This window comes from Salvelinus alpinus, chromosome 5, assembly GCF_045679555.1.
Source record: "Salvelinus alpinus chromosome 5, SLU_Salpinus.1, whole genome shotgun sequence".
NCBI classification, from domain to species: Eukaryota; Metazoa; Chordata; class Actinopteri; order Salmoniformes; family Salmonidae; genus Salvelinus; species Salvelinus alpinus.
This window is the reverse complement of record NC_092090.1, coordinates 30,583,675-30,608,173: the sequence shown is the minus strand read 5'-3', so window position 1 is coordinate 30,608,173 and position 24,499 is coordinate 30,583,675. Positions and strand designations below refer to the sequence as shown.

At 45.3% G+C, this 24,499-nt stretch overlaps 3 protein-coding genes across 12 annotated transcripts in view; 2 read left to right on the top strand and 1 right to left on the bottom strand.

The window, feature by feature from the left end:
- Window positions 1-10,963, top strand: part of LOC139575026 (synaptotagmin-7-like) — a 117,090-nt gene extending 106,127 nt beyond the window's left edge. For 4 of the 6 annotated variants that reach the window (XM_071399939.1, XM_071399940.1, XM_071399942.1 and 1 more), the window contains 5 exons: window positions 3,291-3,555; window positions 3,877-4,046; window positions 4,226-4,340; window positions 4,588-4,787; window positions 5,635-10,963. In XM_071399939.1, the coding sequence (XP_071256040.1) occupies window positions 3,291-3,555; window positions 3,877-4,046; window positions 4,226-4,340; window positions 4,588-4,787; window positions 5,635-5,739 (855 nt within the window). In that variant the 3' untranslated portion in view covers window positions 5,740-10,963. The remainder of the gene's footprint in view (window positions 1-3,290; window positions 3,556-3,876; window positions 4,047-4,225; window positions 4,341-4,587; window positions 4,788-5,634) is intronic. The other 2 variants (XR_011674867.1, XR_011674868.1) reach the window with 2 other exon arrangements.
- A 7,126-nt stretch (window positions 10,964-18,089) lies between these two features.
- On the bottom strand, window positions 18,090-20,799 carry LOC139575901 (succinate dehydrogenase assembly factor 2, mitochondrial-like). Of its 4 annotated transcripts, none has more exons than XM_071401333.1 (5): window positions 20,693-20,799; window positions 19,956-20,071; window positions 19,012-19,235; window positions 18,629-18,738; window positions 18,090-18,409 (listed from the first exon to the last, which is right to left on the bottom strand). In XM_071401333.1, exons 2-5 carry the CDS (start codon window positions 19,980-19,982, stop codon window positions 18,279-18,281), a joined length of 492 nt encoding a protein of 163 aa, XP_071257434.1. In that variant the 5' UTR covers window positions 19,983-20,071; window positions 20,693-20,799; the 3' UTR covers window positions 18,090-18,278. The 4 variants fall into 4 exon arrangements, with proteins under 4 accessions (XP_071257434.1, XP_071257436.1, XP_071257437.1 ...); XM_071401335.1 differs by lacking the exon at window positions 20,693-20,799 and adding an exon at window positions 20,317-20,449 and having other exon boundaries at window positions 19,956-20,074; XM_071401336.1 differs by lacking the exon at window positions 20,693-20,799 and adding an exon at window positions 20,317-20,449.
- On the top strand, window positions 20,743-24,264 carry LOC139575900 (cleavage and polyadenylation specificity factor subunit 7-like). Of its 2 annotated transcripts, none has more exons than XM_071401332.1 (9): window positions 20,743-20,874; window positions 21,233-21,442; window positions 21,607-21,710; window positions 22,125-22,270; window positions 22,380-22,734; window positions 22,859-22,977; window positions 23,141-23,288; window positions 23,390-23,624; window positions 23,821-24,264. In XM_071401332.1, exons 1-8 carry the CDS (start codon window positions 20,791-20,793, stop codon window positions 23,622-23,624), a joined length of 1,401 nt encoding a protein of 466 aa, XP_071257433.1. In that variant the 5' UTR covers window positions 20,743-20,790; the 3' UTR covers window positions 23,821-24,264. The 2 variants fall into 2 exon arrangements, with proteins under 2 accessions (XP_071257433.1, XP_071257432.1); XM_071401331.1 differs by having other exon boundaries at window positions 22,856-22,977.
- The last annotated feature ends 235 nt before the right edge of the window (window positions 24,265-24,499 follow it).

The window sequence follows — 24,499 nt, the reverse complement described above, 5'->3', positions numbered from 1 at the left end:
TATATTATAATTAAGTATATGATTTGACATTTGATAGAGCACTCTGACTGGACGGTGGTAGGCAGCAGCAGGCTTGTAAGCATTCATTCAAACAGCAGCTCTTAGCAATGCTGGGATGCACAGCGCTGTTTATGACTTCAAGCCTATCAACTCCCGAGATTAGGCTGGCAATACTAAAGTGCCTATAAGAACATCCAATAGTCAAAGGTATATGAAATACAAATGGTATAGAGAGAAATAGTCATATAATTACTATAATAACTACAACCTAAAACTTCTTAACTGGGAATATTGAAGACTCATGTTAAAAGAAACCACCAGCTTTCATATGTTCTCATGTTCTGAGCAAGGAACTTAAACGTTAGCTTTTTTACATGGCACATATTGCACTTTTACTTTCTTCTCCAACACTTTGTTTTTGCATTATTTAAACCAAATTGAACATGTTTCATTATTTATTTAAGACTAAATTGATTTTATTGATGTATTATATTAAGTTAAAATAAGTGGTCATTCAGTATTGTTGTAATTGTCATTATTACAAATATATATATATATATATATTATATAAAAATCGGCATCAGATTTTTTTGGTCCTCCAATAATCAGTATCGGCGTTGAAAAATCATAATCGATCGGCCTCTAGTCCAGAGTAGTGATGCTAGTCGGGCAGGCGGGTGCGGGCAGCAATCGGTTGAAGAGCATGCATTTAGTTTTACTAGCATTTAAAAGCAGTTGGAGGCCACGGAAGGAGTGTTGTATGGCATTGAAGCTCGTTTGGAGGTTTAACACAGTGTCCGAAGAAGGGCCAGATGTATACAGAATGTTGTCGTCTGTGTAGAGGTGGATCAGAGAATCACCAGCAGCAAGAGCGACATCATTGATATATACAGAGAAAAGAATCGGCCCGAGAATTGAACCCTGTGGCACCCCCATAGAGACTGCCAGAGGTCCGGACAACAGGCTCTCCGATTTAACACACTGAACTCTATCTGAGAAGTAGTTGGTGAACCAGGCGAGGCAGTCATTTGAGAAGCCAAGGCTATTGAGTCTGCCGATAAGAATGCGGTGATTGACAGAGTCGAAAGCCTTGGCCAGGTCGATGAAGACGGCTGCACAGTACTGTCTTTTATCTATGGAGGTTATCTATATCGTTTAGGACCTTGAGCATGGCTGAGGTGATCTGTTTGTTAACTTGGCGACCTTGAGCATGGCTGAGGTGATCTGTTTGTTAACTTGGCTTTCAAAGATTTTAGAAAGGCAGGGAAGGATGGATATAGGTCTGTAACAGTTTGGGTCTAGAGTGTCTCCCCCTTTGAAGAGGGGGATGACCGCGGCAGCTTTCCAGTCTTTGGGGATCTCAGACGACACGAAAGAGAGGTTGAACAGGTTAGTAATAGGGGTTGCAACAATTTTGGCGAATAATTTTAGAAAGAGAGGGTCCAGATTGTCTATCACAGCTGATTTGTAGGGATCCAGATTTTGCAGCTCTTTCAGAACATCAGCTGTCTGGATTTGGGTGAAGGAGAAGCGGGGGGGACTTGGGCAAGTTTCTGCAGGGGGTGCAGAGCTGTTGGCCGGGGTAGGGGTAGCCAGGTGGAAAGCATGGCTAACCTTAGAAAAATTCTTATTGAAATGATTGATTATCGTATATTTATCGGTGGTGACAGTGTTTCCTAGCCTCAGTGCAGTGGGCAGCTGGGAAGGGGTGCTCTTATTCTCCATGGACTTTAGTGTCCCAAACCTTTTTGGAATTAGTGCTACGGGATGCAAATTAACCTAGTGTTCTGACACTCACATGGTCTGGAGGTGGAGAGATGTATAGTGTAGGTGGGCTCAGTATGTGGTTGTATTTAAAAATAAAAATAAATTATCCCCTTTTCTCCCCAATTTTCGTGGTATCCAATCGCTAGTAATTACTATCTTGTCTCATCGCTACAACTCCCGTACAGGCTCGGGAGAGACGAAGGTCGAAAGCCATGCGTCCTCCGAAGCACAACCCAACCAAGCCACACTGCTTCTTAACACAGCGCGTCTCCAACCCGGAAGCCAGCCGCACCAATGTGTCGGAGGAAACACCGTGCACCTGGCCCCCTTGGTTAGCGCTCACTGCGCCCGGCCCGCCACAGGAGTCGCTGGAGCGCGATGAGACAAGGATATCCCTACCGGCCAAACCCTCCCTAACCCGGACGACGCTAGGCCAATTGTGCGTCGCCCCAGGGACCGCGGCCGGCTGCGACAGAGCCTGGACGCGAACCCAGAGACTCTGGTGGCGCAGCTAGCGCTGCGATGAAGTGCCCTAGACCACTGTGCCACCCGGGAGGCCCCTATGTGGTTGTATTTTGTGGAGTTGTAGGTTCTATATCTATGTGGGTTTCAGGCGAAGCGACTGGGCAACAATAAAAATAATGAAAAAACAGATTGACCCTGAAAAATTTTGAAAACTGTAGGTGGGGCAGATTTCAGGAGAGATGTCTCAAAGACGATGTGTGCATGCATGCGTCCATGTAAGTATGTCTGTGTGCGCATGTGTGTGTTTATGAAAGACAGACAGACATCAGACACCAAGAGAGTGAAGGAGGAGAGATGATCAGATTTAGAACGGGGAGGCAGAGCAACAACGAGATGTGTGGGAGAGAATACAGAATGTGAGATTAAATTCCAGGAACTGCACCTTGGGCCAAGCCTCTGGTCCCTCTCTATAAGATAGCAGCCTTTTAACTGCATTTCCTTCCCTCCCTCAGGGCCCAGCTCCAGTTAGGCAGAGGGTCTCTCTACTCACAGAATATCTCCTGCCTCTCATCTCCAGATATGCCATCTCCCCCATCGCTCCCTCCCTTATCGCTCAGTAAAGCCCAGACATATGACATAACATTATCTGAACGTTAGACTAGCATGAGGGCAGCATTGCACGTGAGTTCCAGTGCTGTTTGACTGCCCCCTTGTGGATGAGAAATAAAACTCCTTGTTCACCTTGGGTGTCCATGTCCCTGAGTGTTTCATCTGTGTGTTCCATGCTGGGAAAGGGTGGGGGTAGTGGGATGAGGGTTGTTGAGTGTACATAGGGAGAATCTCAATTGCATACTCCTCGCGTCCTCTCTCCTTTCTCCTCGCCTCCTTCTCAAAACCCATTGGATGAGAGTGCCAGAGGTCCCTCCCCTCCTGACTTTCTCCTCCAATGGGTTTTGAGAAGGAGTCAAGGAGAGAGGACGCGAGGAGTATGAAATTGCGATTCTACCATCGTATAGACTGGATAAATATTAAAGTGCTCTGCTGGTGATCTCTCCCAGCTCTCTCCGGGCTCAGAAGAGGACACAGAAGGGCCTGTGGTTGAGAAGCTGGGCCGGATTCAGTTCAGTGTGGGCTACAGCTTCCAGGACTCCACCCTGACCGTCAAGATCCTCACGGGCCAGGAGCTCCCCGCCAAGGACTTCTCTGGCACCTCAGACCCCTTCGTCAAACTCTACCTGCTGCCTGACAAGAAGCACAAGCTGGAGACCAAGGTCAAGAGGAAGAACCTCAACCCTCGCTGGAACGAGACCTTCCTGTTTGAAGGTCAGACTGTGAAATCACCCTACACACGAGGCTGCGTACCTAATGGCGCTCTATTCCGTATATTGTGCACTTTGTTGTCCACAGCCCTATGTGCCCTGGTTAAAAGTAGTGCACTACATACGGAATAGGATGCCATTTGGGACGCAATGGCAACTACTGCACATTATAAAAAACACACATCTGGTCTTAGAACTATACACATAACTAGACTTATGGCTATTGGTTATCCAGTATAAAGTCTGAAAGAGTACTCCCTAAATCTCTGTCCAGCACATATCAGCCTCTTATCTGTCTGTTTATGTATCTGTCTTTTCCCCCCAGGGTTCCCCTATGAGAAGGTGATCCAGAGGACCCTCTATATGCAGGTGCTGGATTACGATCGTTTCAGCAGGAACGACCCCATCGGGGAGGTGTCCATCCCCCTTAACAAGGTGGACCTGGGCAACCAGCAGACCTACTGGAAGGAGCTGAAGCCCTGCAGCGACGGCAGCGTGAGTAAAGTACACACACAGACTAGGACAGTTGCAGAGGGACTGGGGAGGAGGGGAGATGAGGGGGGAGGGTAAGAGAGAGGGAACAAGGAGAAGGAGGGATGACGGGAAGACAGAAAGGGGTAGAGGAGATGGAGGGAGAGAGGGTTAGTGAGTGGTGATGTCATTGTGTTTCTCAGGGGAGTCGAGGAGACCTGCTGGTGTCACTGTGCTACAACCCTCAAGCCAACACCATCACTGTGACCATCATCAAAGCCCGCAACCTCAAAGCCATGGACATCGGAGGCACCTCCGGTACAGTACATACAGTACATACAGTACCCTGTCATCACCTGTTTCCTGTGTTACAGTCTGTCTACCTTAACATGTGTCAATGTGGTTTCAGTATCTCTCCATCCATACAGTATCCAAAATGACACCCTATTCCCTATATAGTGCACTACTTTCTATGAGCCCTGGTCAAAATAAGTGTACTGTATAGGGATTAGGGTGCCATTTGGGATGAAGCCTCTGTGTTTAAGTGATGTGTCTCCCCCATCAGATCCCTATGTGAAGCTGTGGCTGATGCACAAGGACAAGCGTGTGGAGAAGAAGAAGACGGTGACAATGAAGTGCTGTCTGAACCCCGTGTTCAACGAGTCCTTCCCCTTCGACGTCCCCGCCCACGTGCTCCGAGAGACCACCATCATCATCACCGTCATGGACAAGGACAAGCTCAGTCGCAACGACGTCATCGGCAAGGTACCGCCCCCTCGTAATGCCCAGACCACCAGCCACGTACATCACCAGTCCACACTGACCCCTGCTGGCACATACTGAGACACACATGCACACACACACATACATGCTCACATAACACACACACACACGCACACACACATACACACACACACAATGATCCTGCTCTCACACACACTAACACAACGACACATTAACAGTCACTGTCTCAAGATTGCTCTTACATACTGACACAGTGAGATTGATATCCATTGATTGTGTGGTTCGTTTGTGGCACACAGAGGCACTATCCCATTGATTTTCTGGCACACTGTAACCCTCATACAAGCTTCCTTACTATGGATCCAGTGTCTGATAGTGACCCCTCAGTAAACCAAACACGCCTCATCACAGGCGCTGGCCCTTTCACCCACAGTCTAATCACCACCAGTAAAACACAGCTGCGGCTTGCTTGGGAGCCTCCATCTCTCTGTCTAAACATAAGTCTCATTCTCACACAAATCTTTCCCCCTGTTTCCCCTGCTCTGAAAATTGCTAAGAGTAAAACAGCTGTTTCCTCTTAATGACTCTCCTCAGCTCACGATATGAATTAAGTTAGATTAGACTGGCAAGCTTAGTGACTGGCAAGCTTTATGGTGAGAGCAGGGACACTCCAGACTTCAGAGAGTTTAGTTTACCTCTCTCTGTTTTGCCATGTTTGAGTATGATTAATATAGATCTCTGTGACGTCAGATATCCTGCTTACATCATCCATCTCACCCCCCTCGCTCTCTTTCACTCCATCGCTCTCTCCTCCTCCCCTCTCCCCTTCTCTTTCTCTCTTTCTTCCCTCTCTCGCTCTCTCTCTCAGATCTATCTCTCGTGGAAGAGTGGTCCGGCGGAGGTGAAGCACTGGAAGGACATGATGGGTAAACCTCGTAATGCCGTGCAGCAGTGGCATGCCCTCAAGGCCTGATACTGTAGGTCCAGTCACATCCACCCAGACCATCCCAGCCCCTTGCCCTGCCCTCCCACCCTGCTGTTATGCACAAGGCTGACTCGCTGCAGAACATGGGTACAAATAGCCATCCAACGCATCCACCCAACGTATCCACCCTCTCCTCCTGCCTGTCCTCTCTCAGATCCCTAATGAACTTCTCCTTCCTCTACTCCCCTCTGTTAAGCTGAGTCCTTTCTGAGTCTTGTTACTTTTAAGTCATACCTTCCTCTCAACCATTGTTTTTTCTCCTTGGTCCACCTTTACTCTGTTTTACTTTGGAGTAGTACATTCTGCCAGCCCTAGGGTGAGCCTCAGCCACCAACAAAAACAGGTTCAAATAGACCATATAAGAATCCTGCGAAAGGAGCTGGTGAAGGGCCTGTCTTTCAGGAAACATTGTATCTGTGACTGTGTGACAGACTAACCTACAAGCCAGTGACCTGGGCCAGGAATCCAGTTCCACCATTCATCCTGTGTCTCTCCCTCGTTCTCCTGTGGCAGTGAGGGGAGGCGTCTTCTCTCCCTAATCACTGCTCTCTCTGTCGTCAGAAGCAATCTGGTTGGCTGTTCATTTTACATTTTTTTGCTTCCCATGTTGACCCTTTGGTCCGTTCCCTTCTGCAAACACACAGAGAATACAACAGGAAGGATCGATAGAGAGAGAGAGGCAAACCATTGGAATAGAAGAGGGATGGACTGTCTGGATGGTAATGGAATTAGACGTGACACTGTCACTCCACCCCATTCATCATCTCTGATCTCTTTCTCTCCCACCACTGCAGTGATTCTTCCTGGACCCCCTTGTTGTCTGTGCGTGCTGTGGGTGATGTGCTGTAACTCCATGAAGTTCTAGATCAAAAAATGAGAAAATTACTGATAATTTTCACCGGTCCATGGGGGAAATGTAAAAAGACGTTCCTATTTTCTGGAGAAAAAAAAAAAGAATATTGACAGAAAAAGAGTAAAGTCATCAATGTTGTGTTTTGTTTTTTGTTTTAAAAAGCCTAAAGAGACCAATCAAAATGTTCTTCCAGAGACAGTAAATAGAAGCAAAAAGACAGCTATTCTGTCGTGTGTGTGTGTGTGTGTGTGTGTGTGTGTGTGTGTGTGTGTGTGTGTGTGTGTGTGTGTGTGTGTGTGTGTGTGTGTGTGTGCGTCAGCGAAAGTTAGCGTGTGAATGCAAGTGCAAGTGTGAGTGAAACTATTGGGCTTGCACTGCTATCAAATGAATAACGACAATATTACTGATAATAATGATGACAATAATAATCATCAGTATTCTACTGGATATGTTTGAAGACTTGGAGAGGTCACAGCAGCTAAGCAGTGACAGAGAGCGAGGGGTACAGTCTGTAGGGTAGTGCCTGCTGCCTGGTGTGGAACGGTAAGCAGAGGAGGAACTTGACATGAACCACCAGTCTTCATCTGAGCTGCTTTCTCTCAATTGCATCATCCACTGCAGATAACCATAAAAAATGCCCCTCTCCCAACCAAGTCAGTTTTGTTTCTAATGGAGCACTTAGCCAAATAATCTTGTCCCCATCAAGGTTGGTAACGTTACCTGTTTGTCTCTGTCAGTAATTTTGTGTAATTCTGCCTGTCTGTTGGAACGTGTGTCTGTTACGTCAGTTAGTCTGTAAGTCATTTAGTCAACATCTTATTCATTAGTGTGCATGTTACAGAACACGTTGTTATAAGAATGTTAGTAGATAAATGTTTAGGGTCTTAGTGGAAGGCTGTTCCATTACTGACCAAACCCCCTCTGCTCTGTCCTGCTCCTGATGTTAGATAGTTAGGGTGTTAGTGGGTCTTCAGGACCAGGGCTGTTACGGACCAAACCCCCTCTGTTCTGTCCTGCTTCAGGACCAGGCTGTTCCATTACTGGCCAGACCCCCTCTGCTCTGTACTGCTCCTGATGTCATCCTGGTGTGACCTGTTCCAAGCTTAAGTTTCTCTCTGATCACACAATGGGCTGAATGATAGCTACAAGAGTAATAATATCAACTAAACCTATTTTCTGTTTACATTTGACTGTTTATTTGTGTCTACTGAATGTGTGTGTGTGTGTGTTTGCAATGTGTGTATGAGTGTGTCAACATCTGACTGTTTGTATTTACAGTGTATGTATGTGTGCTCGGTGTTCACTTTTGCCATTTTCATTTTCTTAATATGGAATCAGGTTTTTTTGGCTGTTTTTATTCTGTATAAAGTAATGTAGATGTTCAGTTAATTATTTATGTTGTCGCTGACTGCTAAGGAGGAGACGCTAATGATTACTGGGATGTTGGAACGTGACAAAGGGCATGTGTCTACTTTCTATTTGTTGGGGTTTTATGGGTTGGTTGGGGAGGGGGCCATAGACATTCGAGAGTCTGAGTGAAGAGAGAAACAAAGAGAAGGGAGAGGGGAGCTCATTACATCTGACAATACCACATACAGCATATTCTATTCTAGCCCTTTTCTGTTGGGCAGAGGGACCATTCACTCAGGCCTGTGTGCATCAGGGGCTGTCCCTCCGCTCTAGGTCTGGCCCAATACGCTGTCCCTCCGCTCTAGGTCTGGCCCAACACGCTGTCCCTCCGCTCTAGGTCTGGCCCAACACCCTGTCCCTCCGCTCTAGGTCTGGCCCAACACCCTGTCCCTCCGCTCTAGGTCTGGCCCAACACGCTGTCCCTCCGCTCTAGGTCTGGCCCAACACCCTGTCCCTCCGCTCTAGGTCTGGCCCAACACGCTGTCCCTCCGCTCTAGGTCTGGCCCAACACCCTGTCCCTCCGCTCTAGGTCTGGCCCAACACCCTGTCCCTCCGCTCTAGGTCTGGCCCAACACCCTGTCCCTCCGCTCTAGGTCTGGCCCAACACGCTGTCCCTCCGCTCTAGGTCTGGCCCAACACCCTGTCCCTCCGCTCTAGGTCTGGCCCAACACGCTGTCCCTCCGCTCTAGGTCTGGCCCAACACCCTGTCCCTCCGCTCTAGGTCTGGCCCAACACGCTGTCCCTCCGCTCTAGGTCTGGCCCAACACCCTGTCCCTCCGCTCTAGGTCTGGCCCAACACCCTGTCCCTCCGCTCTAGGTCTGGCCCAACACGCTGTCCCTCCGCTCTAGGTCTGGCCCAACACCCTGTCCCTCCGCTCTAGGTCTGGCCCAACACGCTGTCCCTCCGCTCTAGGTCTGGCCCAACACCCTGTCCCTCCGCTCTAGGTCTGGCCCAACACCCTGTCCCTCCGCTCTAGGTCTGGCCCAACACGCTGTCCCTCCGCTCTAGGTCTGGCCCAACACGCTGTCCCTCCGCTCTAGGTCTGGCCCAACACCCTGTCCCTCCGCTCTAGGTCTGGCCCAACACCCTGTCCCTCCGCTCTAGGTCTGGCCCAACACCCTGTCCCTCCGCTCTAGGTCTGGCCCAACACGCTGTCCCTCCGCTCTAGGTCTGGCCCAACACCCTGTCCCTCCGCTCTAGGTCTGGCCCAACACGCTGTCCCTCCGCTCTAGGTCTGGCCCAACACCCTGTCCCTCCGCTCTAGGTCTGGCCCAACACGCTGTCCCTCCGCTCTAGGTCTGGCCCAACACGCTGTCCCTCCGCTCTAGGTCTGGCCCAACACCCTGTCCCTCCGCTCTAGGTCTGGCCCAACACGCTGTCCCTCCGCTCTAGGTCTGGCCCAACACCCTGTCCCTCCGCTCTAGGTCTGGCCCAACACGCTGTCCCTCCGCTCTAGGTCTGGCCCAACACCCTGTCCCTCCGCTCTAGGTCTGGCCCAACACGCTGTCCCTCCGCTCTAGGTCTGGCCCAACACCCTGTCCCTCCGCTCTAGGTCTGGCCCAACACACTGTCCCTCCGCTCTAGGTCTGGCCCAACACGCTGTCCCTCCGCTCTAGGTCTGGCCCAACACGCTGTCCCTCCGCTCTAGGTCTGGCCCAACACGCTGTCCCTCCGCTCTAGGTCTGGCCCAACACCCTGTCCCTCCGCTCTAGGTCTGGCCCAACACCCTGTCCCTCCGCTCTAGGTCTGGCCCAACACGCTGTCCCTCCGCTCTAGGTCTGGCCCAACACGCTGTCCCTCCGCTCTAGGTCTGGCCCAACACGCTGTCCCTCCGCTCTAGGTCTGGCCCAACACCCTGTCCCTCCGCTCTAGGTCTGGCCCAACACCCTGTCCCTCCGCTCTAGGTCTGGCCCAACACGCTGTCCCTCCGCTCTAGGTCTGGCCCAACACGCTGTCCCTCCGCTCTAGGTCTGGCCCAACACGCTGTCCCTCCGCTCTAGGTCTGGCCCAACACCCTGTCCCTCCGCTCTAGGTCTGGCCCAACACACTGAGACTAAGACAGGCGAGGTCTCCAGACGTCAGTGCTGACGTACTTCAAAACCCCACTGTGACACACATGCTTTTTGGCACAAGGTGCTCTTAAACAACACCCCTCCCCCTCTCCTCCATATGCTCTCACTCCCCAAGTGTCACAGAGAAAAGGTGAGACAGACAATGATCATCACCTCATTTGCATCACTGCAATCTCCAGGCAGAGCAGAACATAGCAGAGCACCTACCTGCTCCTAAAATAACTGGGAACAGAGTCACCTCCCTGCCTCATACTGAGCACACAAGCAAACGATACATCATTATGCATTAAACTCAGCATTAAATTGAAAAGATCAACTAGAATAGGAAACACAGATAAAATGGCACGATTCAGGTGAAAATGTATTATTTGTTTGACTTGATTTACCTGAACTGAAAATAGGTCCAGAAGCCAGGTATGGTCCATTTGCCTCTGAGGCATTGAGCTGGGATTCTTGGTAGAGTCCTTCCTTGGCCCTAGAAAAGCCCAGTAACAATTCATAACACAGATCTAAATAAATCTGAAAACTGATCAGTGTTCACTCAGATTGAAATCACCCTAAATGTCTGATTAGGGCTCTCTACATAGATATTGGTGGAGATACAAGGAGGATTGGCCAAAACAGGCCAGGATTTTGTGACATTGTATAAAGGATAAATGAAAATTGTGTATGTAAAAACTCATCAGTGTTATTTGGGGATGTTGATATCTGTATGTCCTTGACATCCCTTTGTCCCATCTCTCGCTCTCTTCTGTTCTCTCTTTAGTCACACATCTGTGGGGTGCACAATCTTATATATCAACCATTTATTTTTTGAAATCTGTACAGTGTATAAATATAGAAATGTGTACATAAAAAGAAGAAACTTCTAAAATAGTTTTTGTTGTTTTTCTAAAGCCGATTTACTGTGGTATTTCATAGTGGCTTGTGGCTTTCTCTCCCTATTTGATTTCCATCAGAGGAACTTAGTAAGGATTCCAACTGTTCCCACTGGCTAGTTCAGTTGATACAGTAGTTCTGTTGCAGTAAAAACACTGTTGTGAAGAATCAAGTCTGAACCTCGCCTTCAAACCTGGCCTTCAACTTGAACATCAAATTCAGTTCATAGAGGAATAATATACTGTACATACACTGGTTTTCTGTCAACCCAAGCTGCATTGATTCCTTTAATTAGATGTTGTTTACTTTCATATTTTCACAGCTACAGTGCCTTGCAAAAGTTTTTGCTATTTTGTTGCATTACAACCTGTAATTTAAATAGATTTTTAATTGGATGTCATGTAATGGACATACACAAAATAGTCCAAATTGGTGAAGTGAAATGAAGAAAATTACTTGTTTCCAAAAATGCAAAAAAAAATTACGGAAAAGTGGTGCGTGCATATGTATTCACCCCCTTTGCTATGAAGCCCCCAAATAAGATCTGGTGCAACCATTTACCTTCAGAAGTCACATAATTAATTAAATGAAGTCCACCTGTGTGCAATCTCAGTGTCACATGATCTGTCACATGATCTCAGTATATACAGTTGAAGTTGGAAGTTTACATACACTTAGGTATGGGAAAATCAAAAGAAATCAGCCAAGACCAAATTGTAGACCTCCATAAGTCTGGTTCATCCTTGGGAGAAATTTCCAAATGCCTGAAGGTACCACATTCATCTGTACAAACAATAGTATGCAAGTATAAACACCATGGGACCATGCAGCCGTCATACCGCTCAGGAAGGAGACGCCTTCTGTCTCCTAGAGATGAACGTACTTTGGTGCGAAAAGTGCAAATCAATCCCAGAACAACAGCAAAGGACCTTGTGAAGATGCTGGAGGAAACAGGTACAAAAGTATCTATATCCACAGTAAAACGAGTCCTATATCAACATAACCTGAAAGGCCGCTCAGCAAGGAAGAAGCCACTGCTCCAAAACCGCCATAAAAAAGCCAGACTATGGTTTGCAACTGCACATGGGGACAAAGATCATACTTTTTAGAGAAATGTCCTCTGGTCTGATGAAACAAAAATAGAACTGTTTGGCCATAATGAGCATCGTTATGTTTGGAGGAAGAAGGGGGACGCTTGCAAGCCGAAGAACACCATCCCAACCGTGAAGCACGGGGGTGGCAGCATCATGTTGTGGGGGTGCTTTGCTGCAGGAGGGACTGGTGCACTTCACAAAATAGATGGCATCATGAGGATGGAAAATTATGTGTATATATTGAAGCAACATCTCAAGAAATCAGTCAGGAAGTTAAAGCTTGGTTGCAAATAGGTCTTCCAAATGGACAATGACCCCAAGCATACTTCCAAAGTTGTTGCAAAATGGCTTAAGGACAACAAAGTCAAGGTATTGGAGTGGCCATCACAAAGCCCTGACCTCAATCCCATAGAAAATGTGTGGGCAGAACTGACAAATAATTTGCGAGCAAGGAGGCCTACAAACCTGACTCAGTTATACCAGCTCTGTCAGGAGGAATGGGCCAAAATTCACACAACTTATTGTGGGAAGCTTGTGGAAGGCTACCCAAAAAGTTTAACCCAAGGTAAGCAATATAAAGACAATGATACCAAATACTAATTGAGTGTATGTAAACTTCTGACCCACTTGGAATGTGATGAAAGAAATAAAACCTGAAAGAAATCGTTCTCTCTACTATTATTCTGACATTTCACATTCTTAAAATAAAGTGGTGATCCTAACTGACCTAAGACAGGAAATTTGTACTTGGATTAAATGTCAGGAATTGTGAAAAACTGAGTTTAAATGTATTTGGCTAAGGTGTATGGTAACCTCAGACTTCAACTGTATATACACCTGTTCTGAAAGGCCCCGGAGTCTGCAACACCACTAAGCAAGAGGCACCACCAAGCAAGCGGCACCATGAAGACCAAGGAGCTCTCCAAACAGGTCAGGGACAAAGTTGTGGAGAAGTACAGATCAGGGTTGGGTTATAAAAAATATCCGAAACTTTGAACATCCCACAGAGCACCATTAAATCAATAATTAAAAATGGAAAGAATATGGCACCGCAACAAACCTGCCAAGAGAGGGCCGCCCACCAAAACACACGGACCAGGCAAGGAGGGCATTAATCAGAGGCAGCAAAGAGACCATAGATAACCCTGAAGGAGCTGCAAAGCTCCAGAGCGGAGATTGGAGTATCTGTCCATAGGACCACTTTAAGCCGTACACTTCACAGAGGTGGCCTTTACGGAAGAATGGCCAGAAATAAGCCATTGCTTAAAGAAAAAAAATAAGCAAACACATTTGGTGTTCGCCAAAAGTCATGTGGGAGACTCTTCAAATAAATGGAGGAAGGTACTCTGGTCAGTTGAAACTAAAATTGAGCTTTTTGGCGATCAAGGAAAACGTTGTCTGGCACAAACCCAACACCTCTCATCACCCCGAGAACACCATCCCCACAGTGAAGCATGGTGGTGGCAGCATCATGCTATGGGGATGTTTTTCATCGGTAGGGATTGGGAAACTGGTCAGAATTTAAGGAATGATATATGGCGCTAAATTCAGGGAAATTCTTGAGGGAAACCTGTTTCAGTCTTCCAGAGATTTGAGACTGGGGCGAAGGTTCACCTTCCAGCAGGACAATGACCCTAAGCATACTGTTAAAGCAACACTTGAGTGGTTTAAGGGGAAACATTTAAAAGTCTTGGAATGGCCTGGTCAAAGCCCAGACCTTAATCCAATGGAGAATCTGTGGTATGACTTAAAGATTGCTGTACACCAGCAGGAACCCATCCAACTTGAAGGAGCTGGAGCAGTTTTGCCTTAAAGAATGGGCAAACATCCCAGTGGCTAGATGTGCCAAGCTTATGGAGTCATATCCCAAAAGACTTGCAGCTGTAATTGCTGCAAAAGGTGGCTCTACAAAGTATTGACTTTGTGGGGGTGAATAGTTATGCACGCTCAAGTTTTCTGTTTTTTTTCTTATTTCTTGTTTGTTTCGCAAATAAAAAATATTTGGCATCTTCAAAGTGGTAGGCATGTTGTGTTAATAAAATTATAGTAAATAAAATTGGTAGCTAATCTAATGAGTAGCAACATGATAGAGCTAGCTCAGTTTGGACTCAAACCAAAGTAAAGGGACTATACAGGAGTATTTTTTGACAGGCTGTAAAAGGGGTTTCTAAGTGTTGGTTTACACACAGTTGTATTATTTTGTCCTTTTCTCAAGTGTTTAAAAAACACCACAACCCACACACATTGCTTCCCACACAGTTCATTCCTTATGCTCACGCACTGTAGTTACAACCAGAACACAAGAACAGAATAGATCTTCAGTATTTTACAAATCCACTTCCTACATACATCTGCCCTACTCCCTCCTTTGGGCTTCTTTTTAATACATTTTATTTTCAATAGTTAATTTCAACTATTGATCTTTGACATGTGGTTATTTTTGAGTCAACTACAGAAACCCTGTTAACTCTGAGCATGAAGAAGAGGGGATGTGTGCATGTTTGTGTTAAGTTTTCTAAACCTGTGCACAACAGAAGTTTTTCCTGACCACATGACCTGGCAGGAAAATTGGCCCTGAATACAGGTTATTAGTAGTAGAATAGTGAAACTACTACAGTATTTTCTCTCTGTTGTACAGCTCCCTTCCTGCAGGCTTCTCTCAAGTACAGAGAGAATGAGAAGACATGTTGAGGAGGGGGGAGAGAGACAGTGAAGAAAGAGAGAGGGGTACAATTTTAATTCCAGAGGAGCAGAGATTGGCGGTAGTGTAGAGCGGAGGATAAAACTGAGAGCTGTCACGACACAGAGACACAGCGCTAGAAGAAGACAGGAACACGTCGGCTTGGAGATGGGGAGAGTGGGCGGCTGTGGGCGACAAACAGATCCACACTCCAAACAAGCTTAACGGGAATGGAAAAACATGAACTGTGCAGCACATGAAAAATTGATATGTAGAATTCACAGGTGCGGCGTATCATTTAATAGTGAGAGAACAGGTATAAATGACATTATAGTAATTTAGTAGATGCTCTTATCCAGAGCGACTTACAGTAGTGAGTGAGTACATTTTGGTAATGGTCCCCCATGGGAATCGAACCCAAAACCCTGCCGTTGAAAGTGCCACGCTCTACCAACTGAGCCACACAGGACCATTGCCATGTGAGGAAAAGGAAACGGGACCATTGACATGTGAGCAAAGGAAAGTGCACATTGAATTTGTGTTTGATTAAAGTCACACCCACATGATCTAAGTTTCTCATGCAGTACAGGAAACGATATGTTCAGATACATGTGTACAGACGCTCCTACAGAATGTGCGCTCTGAACATCCACATCAGACAACTGTTTCTAAGCAGGTTTCTAATTCTTTCCGATTAAAACCTAATCAAGACAAACAATTAAGAAGTAAGATGATAAAGATATCAATTAAAGAAATATGAAGATACAAACTTGACACAGGCCAATACATCTTTGACACTAGTGGTGTTGGAAATAATGACACCCAGATGAGTGGCTGAACACAAAGTTATACAGACAGACTGAGCGTCAGTCAGGTAAATAGCCGAACACCGACAGAGACAGATATAAAAAAAGGACAGACAGACAGAGGTCAGAAGAAGATGTGTCCAGTCCAAGTCTCTGAAGTGGGACAGATGGCAGCAAAGTCACAGAGATGACACAGAGGGGGACTCTGCTGACATCACAGTGTGCTATTTAAAGACACACACCCAGCATCTCCACCTCACCCTGTCCATGCAGGAGCTGTACGTAAAATGATTTTGTGTAGCAATTTAATCTATGATCAATTGTGTACAAATCACCACTCTAACGCAGAAGATTTATGCCAAGTGGTTTTATTATTTTATTGCCAAATGAGGAAGTAACCTTGGTACAGACTATTGAAGACTACTGAAGTGCAAATTGTGTTTGTGTTGGTGAGCTGAGACTGTTCCCTCAGGTGATGGACATCATCTTTTAAATCATAAATGTCTTCTGTAATCGCCTGAGTGTCCAGCACAATGGTTCTGGTGACTTGCGGGTAGAACCAGGCAGAGGGAAGGCTTGTCTCATTTCTGTTCTAATTCTCTGCACACCCCCTGGCCCAAGGGCACCTACCTGCTGGTCTCAGAACATTCCACTGAGATTACATAATAACAGAGAAACTCTCACCACAAGTTACTGTTGTAGCAGGGGGAGAGGGAGAAAGAAACACTGTATATGTGCTTCAGGGCAAATACAATCTGCAATTTAAGCACTGATACTATTTGACACTCTGACACTCACAAACTCCCACTCACCAGCATGCAGCCCTACAAACACACACAGTGCAAACATACACACACACTCGCACAAACATTATGCACAGCAGGTGCACCCATTCACACCTGATACACTTTTCATTATAGCCAGGTCTTCATACGTTTACTCATTCATGGTGAAAGGAGAGCCTTGCCTATTAATTTCATGCAGATATCTAGCCACATTATGAATCATCTTAACCTGAGTAACTGAGCTGAAAGCTAATTACAGACATCAAGGACAGTGATGATTGTCCATAGCTTGCCAGGGCAACCCACAATAAGCTTAGCTATATTAACTGTTTTGGTGCCTGCATCTCTGCATTTAAGAGTGAGTATTGAGCTTCATGTTTTTTAATCTGCATTCCCAGTATGTTACGTTAAACCTGTGATTAGCAGTGATGTGCAGTTGAGGTGCAAAAAGGGAATGAAACCGTAGTTTTGCTACCCCCTGGTGTCCATGCATTGACACTGTCGTTTTCACTAGAAATAAACATGAGCACCGTGGGTGAAATGCCAAAGGGGAAATGCTCACCAACAAATTTGTGCACATTTCAGAGAAATTATAATTTTTTGTGCGTATGGAACATTTATGTGATCTTTTATTTCAGCTCATGAAACCAACACTTTACATGTTGCGTTTATATATTTTTTCAGTATAGTTAACTTACACATCCGTGTACTACAGTCATTATTTTCATTTTGTGTTGAAGGTCTTATAAGGCCGGTGATAGAAATATGCATGTAGCTGTAGGAATTGTCCTTGTCAAGGAGATAGTACATTTTTCTGGTAAATGATGATGAGATCATTAGCATTCTCTGAGGGTGTTTTCACACTTGGTCCCTTTCAGACAATGTTTTGTCGCTTATTTTTTTAGTGCAGTGTGATTGTCTGAAAACCCCAAAGGAACTCAGACCACTCAAAGATAGAGCCCCCGAAGCGAACTTAGACCATTTCGAGAGGTAGTCGGAGTTCGGTTCGCATGAATTTCACGGTCCGGCTCCCTTTTTTAGGGCAATGTGAACACAAAACTCCCCAGATTCGCTTGTCATTATTCCCGCACCACACACTAGAAGACTACAGCAACACCGTTTTCCCTGCAATTGCCCCTCGCATTGGTGCCACAAATTAGATAAATTATGTTGTTCGCGGGGGAAAAAAACATGTGCTATTTAAGGTTATTGATTAGCGATTGTCAAGGATGCACAGAAATGCCATAATATGCGTTTCGTTTTTAGTTTAGATTTTTTTTGTTGCAATATGTGATCTATAGGCTAAGAGCTTCTTACGATGTTTATTCGACTGTGGAGTTTGAATAGTGTGAGGAGACGACAACATCATTTGGTAAAAATCACAACATAGGGTACAAAATCGATTCAGGCTCTTAAAGGGGCAGTGGCCTACAATGGGTGTAAAATGTTCTACTACAGCATTATCTAATCTGCAGTTATTATTCTGCAATTTATTCTATTACCAGTGATATTTACATGTTAATAGTATCTTCTAATTACAATTATTCTGTCTCATTTTTAACAAAATGCAAACTATTAGCTTCCAAAATGTAAGTAGGTATATGGTATATCTAGTAGCTGTCCGATAGCATATTCTGATGGAATGGCTTGTCCTGCACTTTGTAAAAACCCACAGTGCATTGAATGAATGTTGGAGAAAGATCTTGGTTCCTTTCTAAACATAGCAGTGTGAATGCAAAGAGGACTCAGACAACAAAATAGGTGAAGTGAACTGGCAAAATAGTTAAGTCCTCATTCAAAGGCAAGGGCAGTGTGAATACAAAGAGAACAGATATTTTGCTTATTTATTTTTTTACCCTTGGAGTTCACTTTAACTAGGACTGAGATCAGTTATTTTAAAGAAGACTATATGTGAAAACACCCTGAGAGGGATGTGTCAGCCACGCTTCACTGGCTCCCCTTGTCCAGGTATTCCAGGTTGGGTGCGTCCAGCCTTTGTTCCTGATCTTTGTTCTTAGTGAACTCCTTCAGTAGGTCCATGATTTCACCTGTGTACACATCAGGTACAGGCTGGGCCTCTGTTGAGAGGAGGGAAAGACAACACACATTCAGTTAACTTCAACTGACATTTCATATCTCATATAGAATGGGTAAGTCAGCAGATCAGCTTGAAAATAAGAACTATTTCTAAACAACAGTATATCTAACTGTATTATATGGCTTTGCATGCCCTGTTGTAGATCAGAGTGGATAATCACAGATGATAAGATAATATGAAGCTGAACCACTCTCCTCACCTGTTGCCCAGTAGTAGATGTCCCAGTCGTTGCTAGGCTCGTTGATCAGTCTGTCATACTGTCTTAACTGGTGCTCGCTCATTGTATTAAGATATTGTTTGGCAAACAGGCTGAAAGGGGAAAGACAATTTGATTGGTATGTGCAAGTGTATGGTTTTGAGACATGTCCAAGACTCAGATACACATATTGTAAGTTGCACACTATAATTAAATCATGCCTCTGCCACTGACCACAAATAAGCTGCCTGTCCTTAAACCAGATGGTTTATAATTTTTTTATATCTCTATCATGGACTCTATCATAGTATGAGCTTTGCTCAGGACTAAAAAGAAGACTAAAATCAAAACTAAAATATATATAGTATGATCAGTGGTCCACTCACCTGAGCAATATGCAATTCTCCAGCATGCCCCTCTTTCGGCTTTGGAAGAGCAGGCGCCGTCTCTTGATGTCCATGGTCTCACCATCCTTCTCTGTCCAGGGGGGTAGGGGGATCTCAATTAGGTCACCCCTAGAGTCATCAGGTGCCTCTCCTTTGTAACCCCGTGTAGTCACTAGTTCTACCACAGCTGGTCTCAATGACTCCTGGCATACCCTACTTACCAGCTAGACAAGAGAAACAACATCATTAACCAACAACTGGAATGACTTTACACAACAACATGGAGATGGTTTTAATTATACACATGGTTAGCAGATGTTATTGCGAGTGTAGCATAAGCATTTCGCTACACTCGCAATAACATCTGCTAACCATGTGTATGTGACCAATAAAATGTGATTTCATAGTTTAATTGCTAGAAAAGTAGCTTACAATGACTGTCCTGTAGGGTACTCACAAGTTTGACTGGCAAAGACCATAGCGCCCCTAGGCTAATTCAGACGACAGTCCGATAGAAGAGTACCTTTGTCCTTGAGCATAATTTTACCTAGCTAGCTAACGTTACCACTATGTATGAATTGGACTGCTGTTCTTGCCAGACAGCCACCTTCCTTTAGCTACAAAACATGAGGTTGGTTGCATAACATTATCTGCTGCCCTCCCATGGTATGGTTGCACAAGTGTACCTTCATATCCTACACAACGTTACCGCTCAGTTTGAAAAGAGAGAACAGAAAATGACTTTCAAACTCAGTAGTAAACTACAGTAGGTTTATGGGCATACTCGAGTTAGCTTCAGTCAGAATAGACAGCATTTCTAGCCAGCCTTGAGATCAGTTATCTAGCTAGCAAACAGACAGTAAAAAACAAAAAGTCAATGAGGATAACAAGGTTAACTCAGGTAGTCCGTGTAGCCTCACGTTTGTATTCAAAATACGACTCACTCTTTTAGCAACGAGAACAGACAGCATTGTGTCTTTCTTTCTTGTGACTGCTGAATCCTGATGTGACTGTTCTTGTTGACTCGAGAGCAACCAGTGTCCTAAAATTACACAAGTCCCTGCTAGCCAAAGACAGTCACATAATTAGTGGGAGCACAGCAAGAAATGTCCGCTCTAGCTTGGGGAAATAATTGGCGCCATATTGGTAAGGGCAAATATTACTTCTTCCAAATAAATCTTGAAATGCATGTTAAACAATATGAATTGTATCAACATGTCACACATTTACATTATACATTCACGTATGTAACAACATATATTATTTAGCTGATAGCTAAACATTTTTTTCGGATAGTCGTAATACCATGCCTGTTTCACATCGGAGATATTTGAAAGATGCACTCCTCGATTCCGCTTCTGTTCTGATGTAGCAGCAACAAGCTAGCTGAGTGCTTACCTGAGTGTTATCAGTTTTTGCATGCAGACTTACATTACAATTATATCACATTTTGAAAGTATAATATTTGTTGACATTTTAATCTGGGTTGGTAATTTCTTTGTTTGCCTTTGGTATTCCGTCCACGCCAGTTTCCCTGCAAGGGGAGGGAATGCTATTTAGCTAACGTTCGCTACCTAGCTATTTAGTTCAACAATATTGCGGTGCTAACTGGGTAACGTTAGCCAGCTGGACTAGCTACATCAAAAAAACATAGATGCCTGGAAAGGTGCAAAACATGCACCTGTAGTTATTTCCTTTACGTTTATTGCCAAGTGTCGATTGCTGAGAGAAAACGTTGCTAACGTAGCCAGAGGCTGCACTGCCAACCCAGGACTCGGGATGGCGGCTAAAGCGGCTGATGGTGGTGGTGCAACTGACCTCATAGACATCTACGACGAGAAGTTCAGTCAAAACAACGGGGAGGTGAGACAGGCGGAGAGCGATTATGAAAAGTGCTGTAGACATGAATAGTTGTGAGAAGCTAAAAGTGAATGCAGAAGATTATTAAAGTGGGAACTAAAATAACTTGTTGGGTGAGGTTGTTTGATTTTTAGCATGATCAACATGTCTACATCTTAAATGAATTAATGTCAATAGCTACATTTAGAATATATGATAAAAAGTCATACTATTCTATTTCTTAACCTTGATATCAACAATACAAATGTGGCAGTTAGTGTTCTCTTGTAGTTTGTCTGATTCTTCAGGGATGGTCATTGAGTGATAAGCTAGGCATTGAGGGATGATGTCTATCTTCTGTCCATCTTCTCTCTCTATATAGGATGGAGATTTTGCAACAACGGCAGAGGCAAGTGATCTTTATGATGACGTGCTCACTGGCTCTGTGAGCCGGGAAAGGAAATTCTCAGAGGACGCTATGCCTCTCAGCAAGGACCAGCCGACGAAAGAGGAGAGCAAACCAGCAATACTGTACACTTACAGTGGAGTGTGGAACAAGAGACTGGCTGTATATGTGGGCAACTTCTCCTGGGTGAGTCTCCCACCATTATCTTCAATCCAGTCTGCTAATCTATTAGTCTATGTTCTGTAATGAGATACAGCCACCTAGTTCTATTACCTTTCTGTCCCTATCCTTAATTTTTACTCATCTTCTCCCTCTTTCTCTCCTTTGTCTTCCTTTACCCCTCTCCTCAGTGGACCTCCGACAAAGACCTTATTAACGTGGCGCGCACCTTGGGTGTGAAGGACATTGTGGAGATCAAATTTGCTGAGAACAGAGCTAATGGCCAGTCCAGGGGGTGAGAGTTAGGCCTATCCACTGGGCATCATTCTAATCTAATGTGATCTATTTCTTCACTGTTTATTAACTGGGTGTTTCGTCATTTCATGACGGGGTCTGGCCATGGTGTTCTAGGGAGACCTGGAGACAGACACCTATTGAGTCAAATTAGTCCTCAAATAAATATGATGCTCCAGTAGCTAAGCTAAATACAGATCTTACAGATGACTACCAATGTTTTATTTATTATCTGTGCATGATCCAGAGCCAAAGTGTTGTCTCCAGACCCTGAAGAACTGGACAGGGCTGCTCTGGTGGTCTACTGATGGCTAGTCGATTATGTTGTGATGGCCTTTCAAAGCTCTGAAATAGCCTTTCTTTCCAGCTGGTAACATTAAGTATACTAGCTGATATTTGTCTTTTATCTCTATAGATACGCTGAGGTAGTGGTGGCCACAGAAGAGTCATTGCAGAGGTTGCTGGAGACATTGCCAAATTGTCATGTTAATGGGGAAAAGGTGGACTGCCGCTTTGCCACACGCCAGAATCTTGCCGTGTTTGAAGCCCAGGCTAATAAACGTAAGCACACATCTACTTACAGCAAATAAATAGGTAGTCAAGTCTTTCTTGGAAGCGATATCCAGTACTGCCATAGAAACAAAATCAAATTGTCCCTCCTTTTCCATAGGTGTCCCCCAGCGCTCTAACTCAAAGGAGTCGTCAGATACTGGGGATAAAAACACCTCCGTCTCCCCTCCTGTGCTCAACCAGAACCACTCCACTGTCCCTCACACTATCCACCCCCAACACATTCACAACAAACCTCCCCCTCTGTCAGTCCCATACTTTAGGCTGCCTCCTCCTCTTTTCCCTCACCTTCCCCCACACATCCCTCCTCCCCCCATGCCCCACCTTTTCCCTCCACCACCTCTACGTCTCCCCAGCCATCCTCCTCCCTCCCTGCATCTCAACCCCGCCTTCTTTCCTCCAGCACAACATGACAACTACAGTCAACAACACAACACACTGTACAACCGGCACAGGTGAGCTCATCCACTGTACTTTATATTATGGAATGTTTACAAATTAATACAAAAACATGTTTATCACAAGTTGTATGGATATGTATGATGATGATCAGTAAGGGAGTGTTTCTTTCTCTAGCAGCAGGGACAGTGAAGCACCCACACCCCAAATTCCAGAGGGAGAGTTTGATGAGCTGATGAACAGAAACAGAGCAATCGCCAGCAGCGCCATCACCAAGGCTGTGTCTGGAGCTACTGCTGGTTAGACTCTCACTGAAAAATGCCTACAGTACACTCAAATACAGATTCATGATGATAAATCTAGACTAGACCCAAAGACATTTACATGTGCAGTACACAATGCAGATCATGGTCATCTTAAATTCTGCCATTGTAATAAACTCTGTAACCTCGCCTCATGTAGGAGACATGCCCCTGGCCATTGAGACCCTTTTGACTGCCATTGCTGTCATCAAGCAGTCAAGAGTGTATGGGGACGAGCGCTGTCGAGCGCTGGTCACCTCTCTGAAAGACTGCCTCTTCTCCATCGAGAGCAAGTCTTACGGCTCCAGGTCAGTGCTGGAAAAATTGTTTGTACCTCTCATGAACTGTTCTTTCATCACAAATGGAAATTGTAATGTGGCCTCACTCCTAACTTGTTCTCTCTTTGTAGGAAAAGACACCGTTCCCGTGACAGAGAACACCGTTCCCGAGATAGAGAGCGGGACAGGGAAAGAGAACGGGACAGAGGCAGGGAAAGGGAAGAGTCCTACAGCCAGGAATGGGAGGCTGCAGGAATGTCCCGCCGGCACCGAGAACGCTCCCTAAGTGGGGAGAGAGATGGGAGAGACCGGGAGCGTGTTCGGGAACGAGATAGACATAGGGAGCACCGCGAGCGGCACCGCTAGGTAAGCTCTCTGACCCTGTCTTATCTCCAACACATCTCCCCTCTAATTCTGTAATCTACAGACTACCACCACTTACTCACATCCTGAAATACACCACCACCTCTTAATTGCCAAGCACCAGTTTTTTTAATTCAACCCTTTGTATTTATGCACTACTGACAGAACTTTTGTCTGTGTTCTTTTCATTACATTCTAGGTTGTCTTTGTCCCTGTCAGGCTGAGTAGGAGGGGAGGTAGGACTTTATTTCTGCACCAAGCTGCTTAAAAGTCTGGGTTAATGGATGAACTGATGGTGAGACAAAATGAATGTCCATAGCCCCCCCCCCCATATCGCCACAACCTACTGCCCCATCTCCCATGTTCACGTTTCCCTGGTATTCAGCAGCCACCAAGCATTTTACCTTCTAATCTTGGCCATCACCAACCCCCTCTTTCACAGTGATACTGTCTTTGTAATTTTATTTTTGATTATGAATTGACCGTTTCAGGGTTGTGGCTACAACTTTTGTTGTTTGCCACACCTGCATGCACAAAGCAGAAGTACATGTTTTTTTATATGTTGAACTGTGTAGTGTTTTTTTCCCTCTTCCCCCTTCTTTTGTATCAAATTTGAACTGATTAAAAAAGGCTGTTAAAATTAGTTGGAACAAGTGTTTATTGCAAAAAGGGATTGTTACAAGTGGACCAGGTAGTTTTCATTGCCTGACCCATGCTGCTTAAAGGGGTTGGCCTACTGTCTTGTTTATTTACACAATGTAAATTACATGGCTTTACTTCAATCAATAAGGCTACAGCCACTTGCCATGTTTTTGTCAGAAAGCAGCAGGAATTCAGACACCTAGTGAAATGAGCCTTGCCTGCCAGGGTTCAATGTT

What these genes read in the sequence shown, in the direction of transcription:
- LOC139575901 (XM_071401333.1), bottom strand. Translation starts at nt 19,982, where the DNA reads ATGCTGTCTGTTCTCGTTGCTAAAAGA. An exon ending in CTGTTCTCGTTGCTAAAAGA is followed by an intron (nt 19,236 to 19,955) that starts GTGAGTCGTATT and finishes TCTCTTGTCTAG; the next exon opens with CTGGTAAGTAGGGTATGCCA. An exon ending in GAGAATTGCATATTGCTCAG is followed by an intron (nt 18,739 to 19,011) that starts GTGAGTGGACCA and finishes TTCCCCTTTCAG; the next exon opens with CCTGTTTGCCAAACAATATC.
- LOC139575900 (XM_071401331.1), top strand. Translation starts at nt 20,791, where the DNA reads ATGGCGGCTAAAGCGGCTGATGGTGGTGGTGCAACTGACCTCATAGAC. An exon ending in ACACTGTACAACCGGCACAG is followed by an intron (nt 22,735 to 22,855) that starts GTGAGCTCATCC and finishes TTCTTTCTCTAG; the next exon opens with CAGCAGGGACAGTGAAGCAC. An exon ending in AGCAAGTCTTACGGCTCCAG is followed by an intron (nt 23,289 to 23,389) that starts GTCAGTGCTGGA and finishes CTCTCTTTGTAG; the next exon opens with GAAAAGACACCGTTCCCGTG.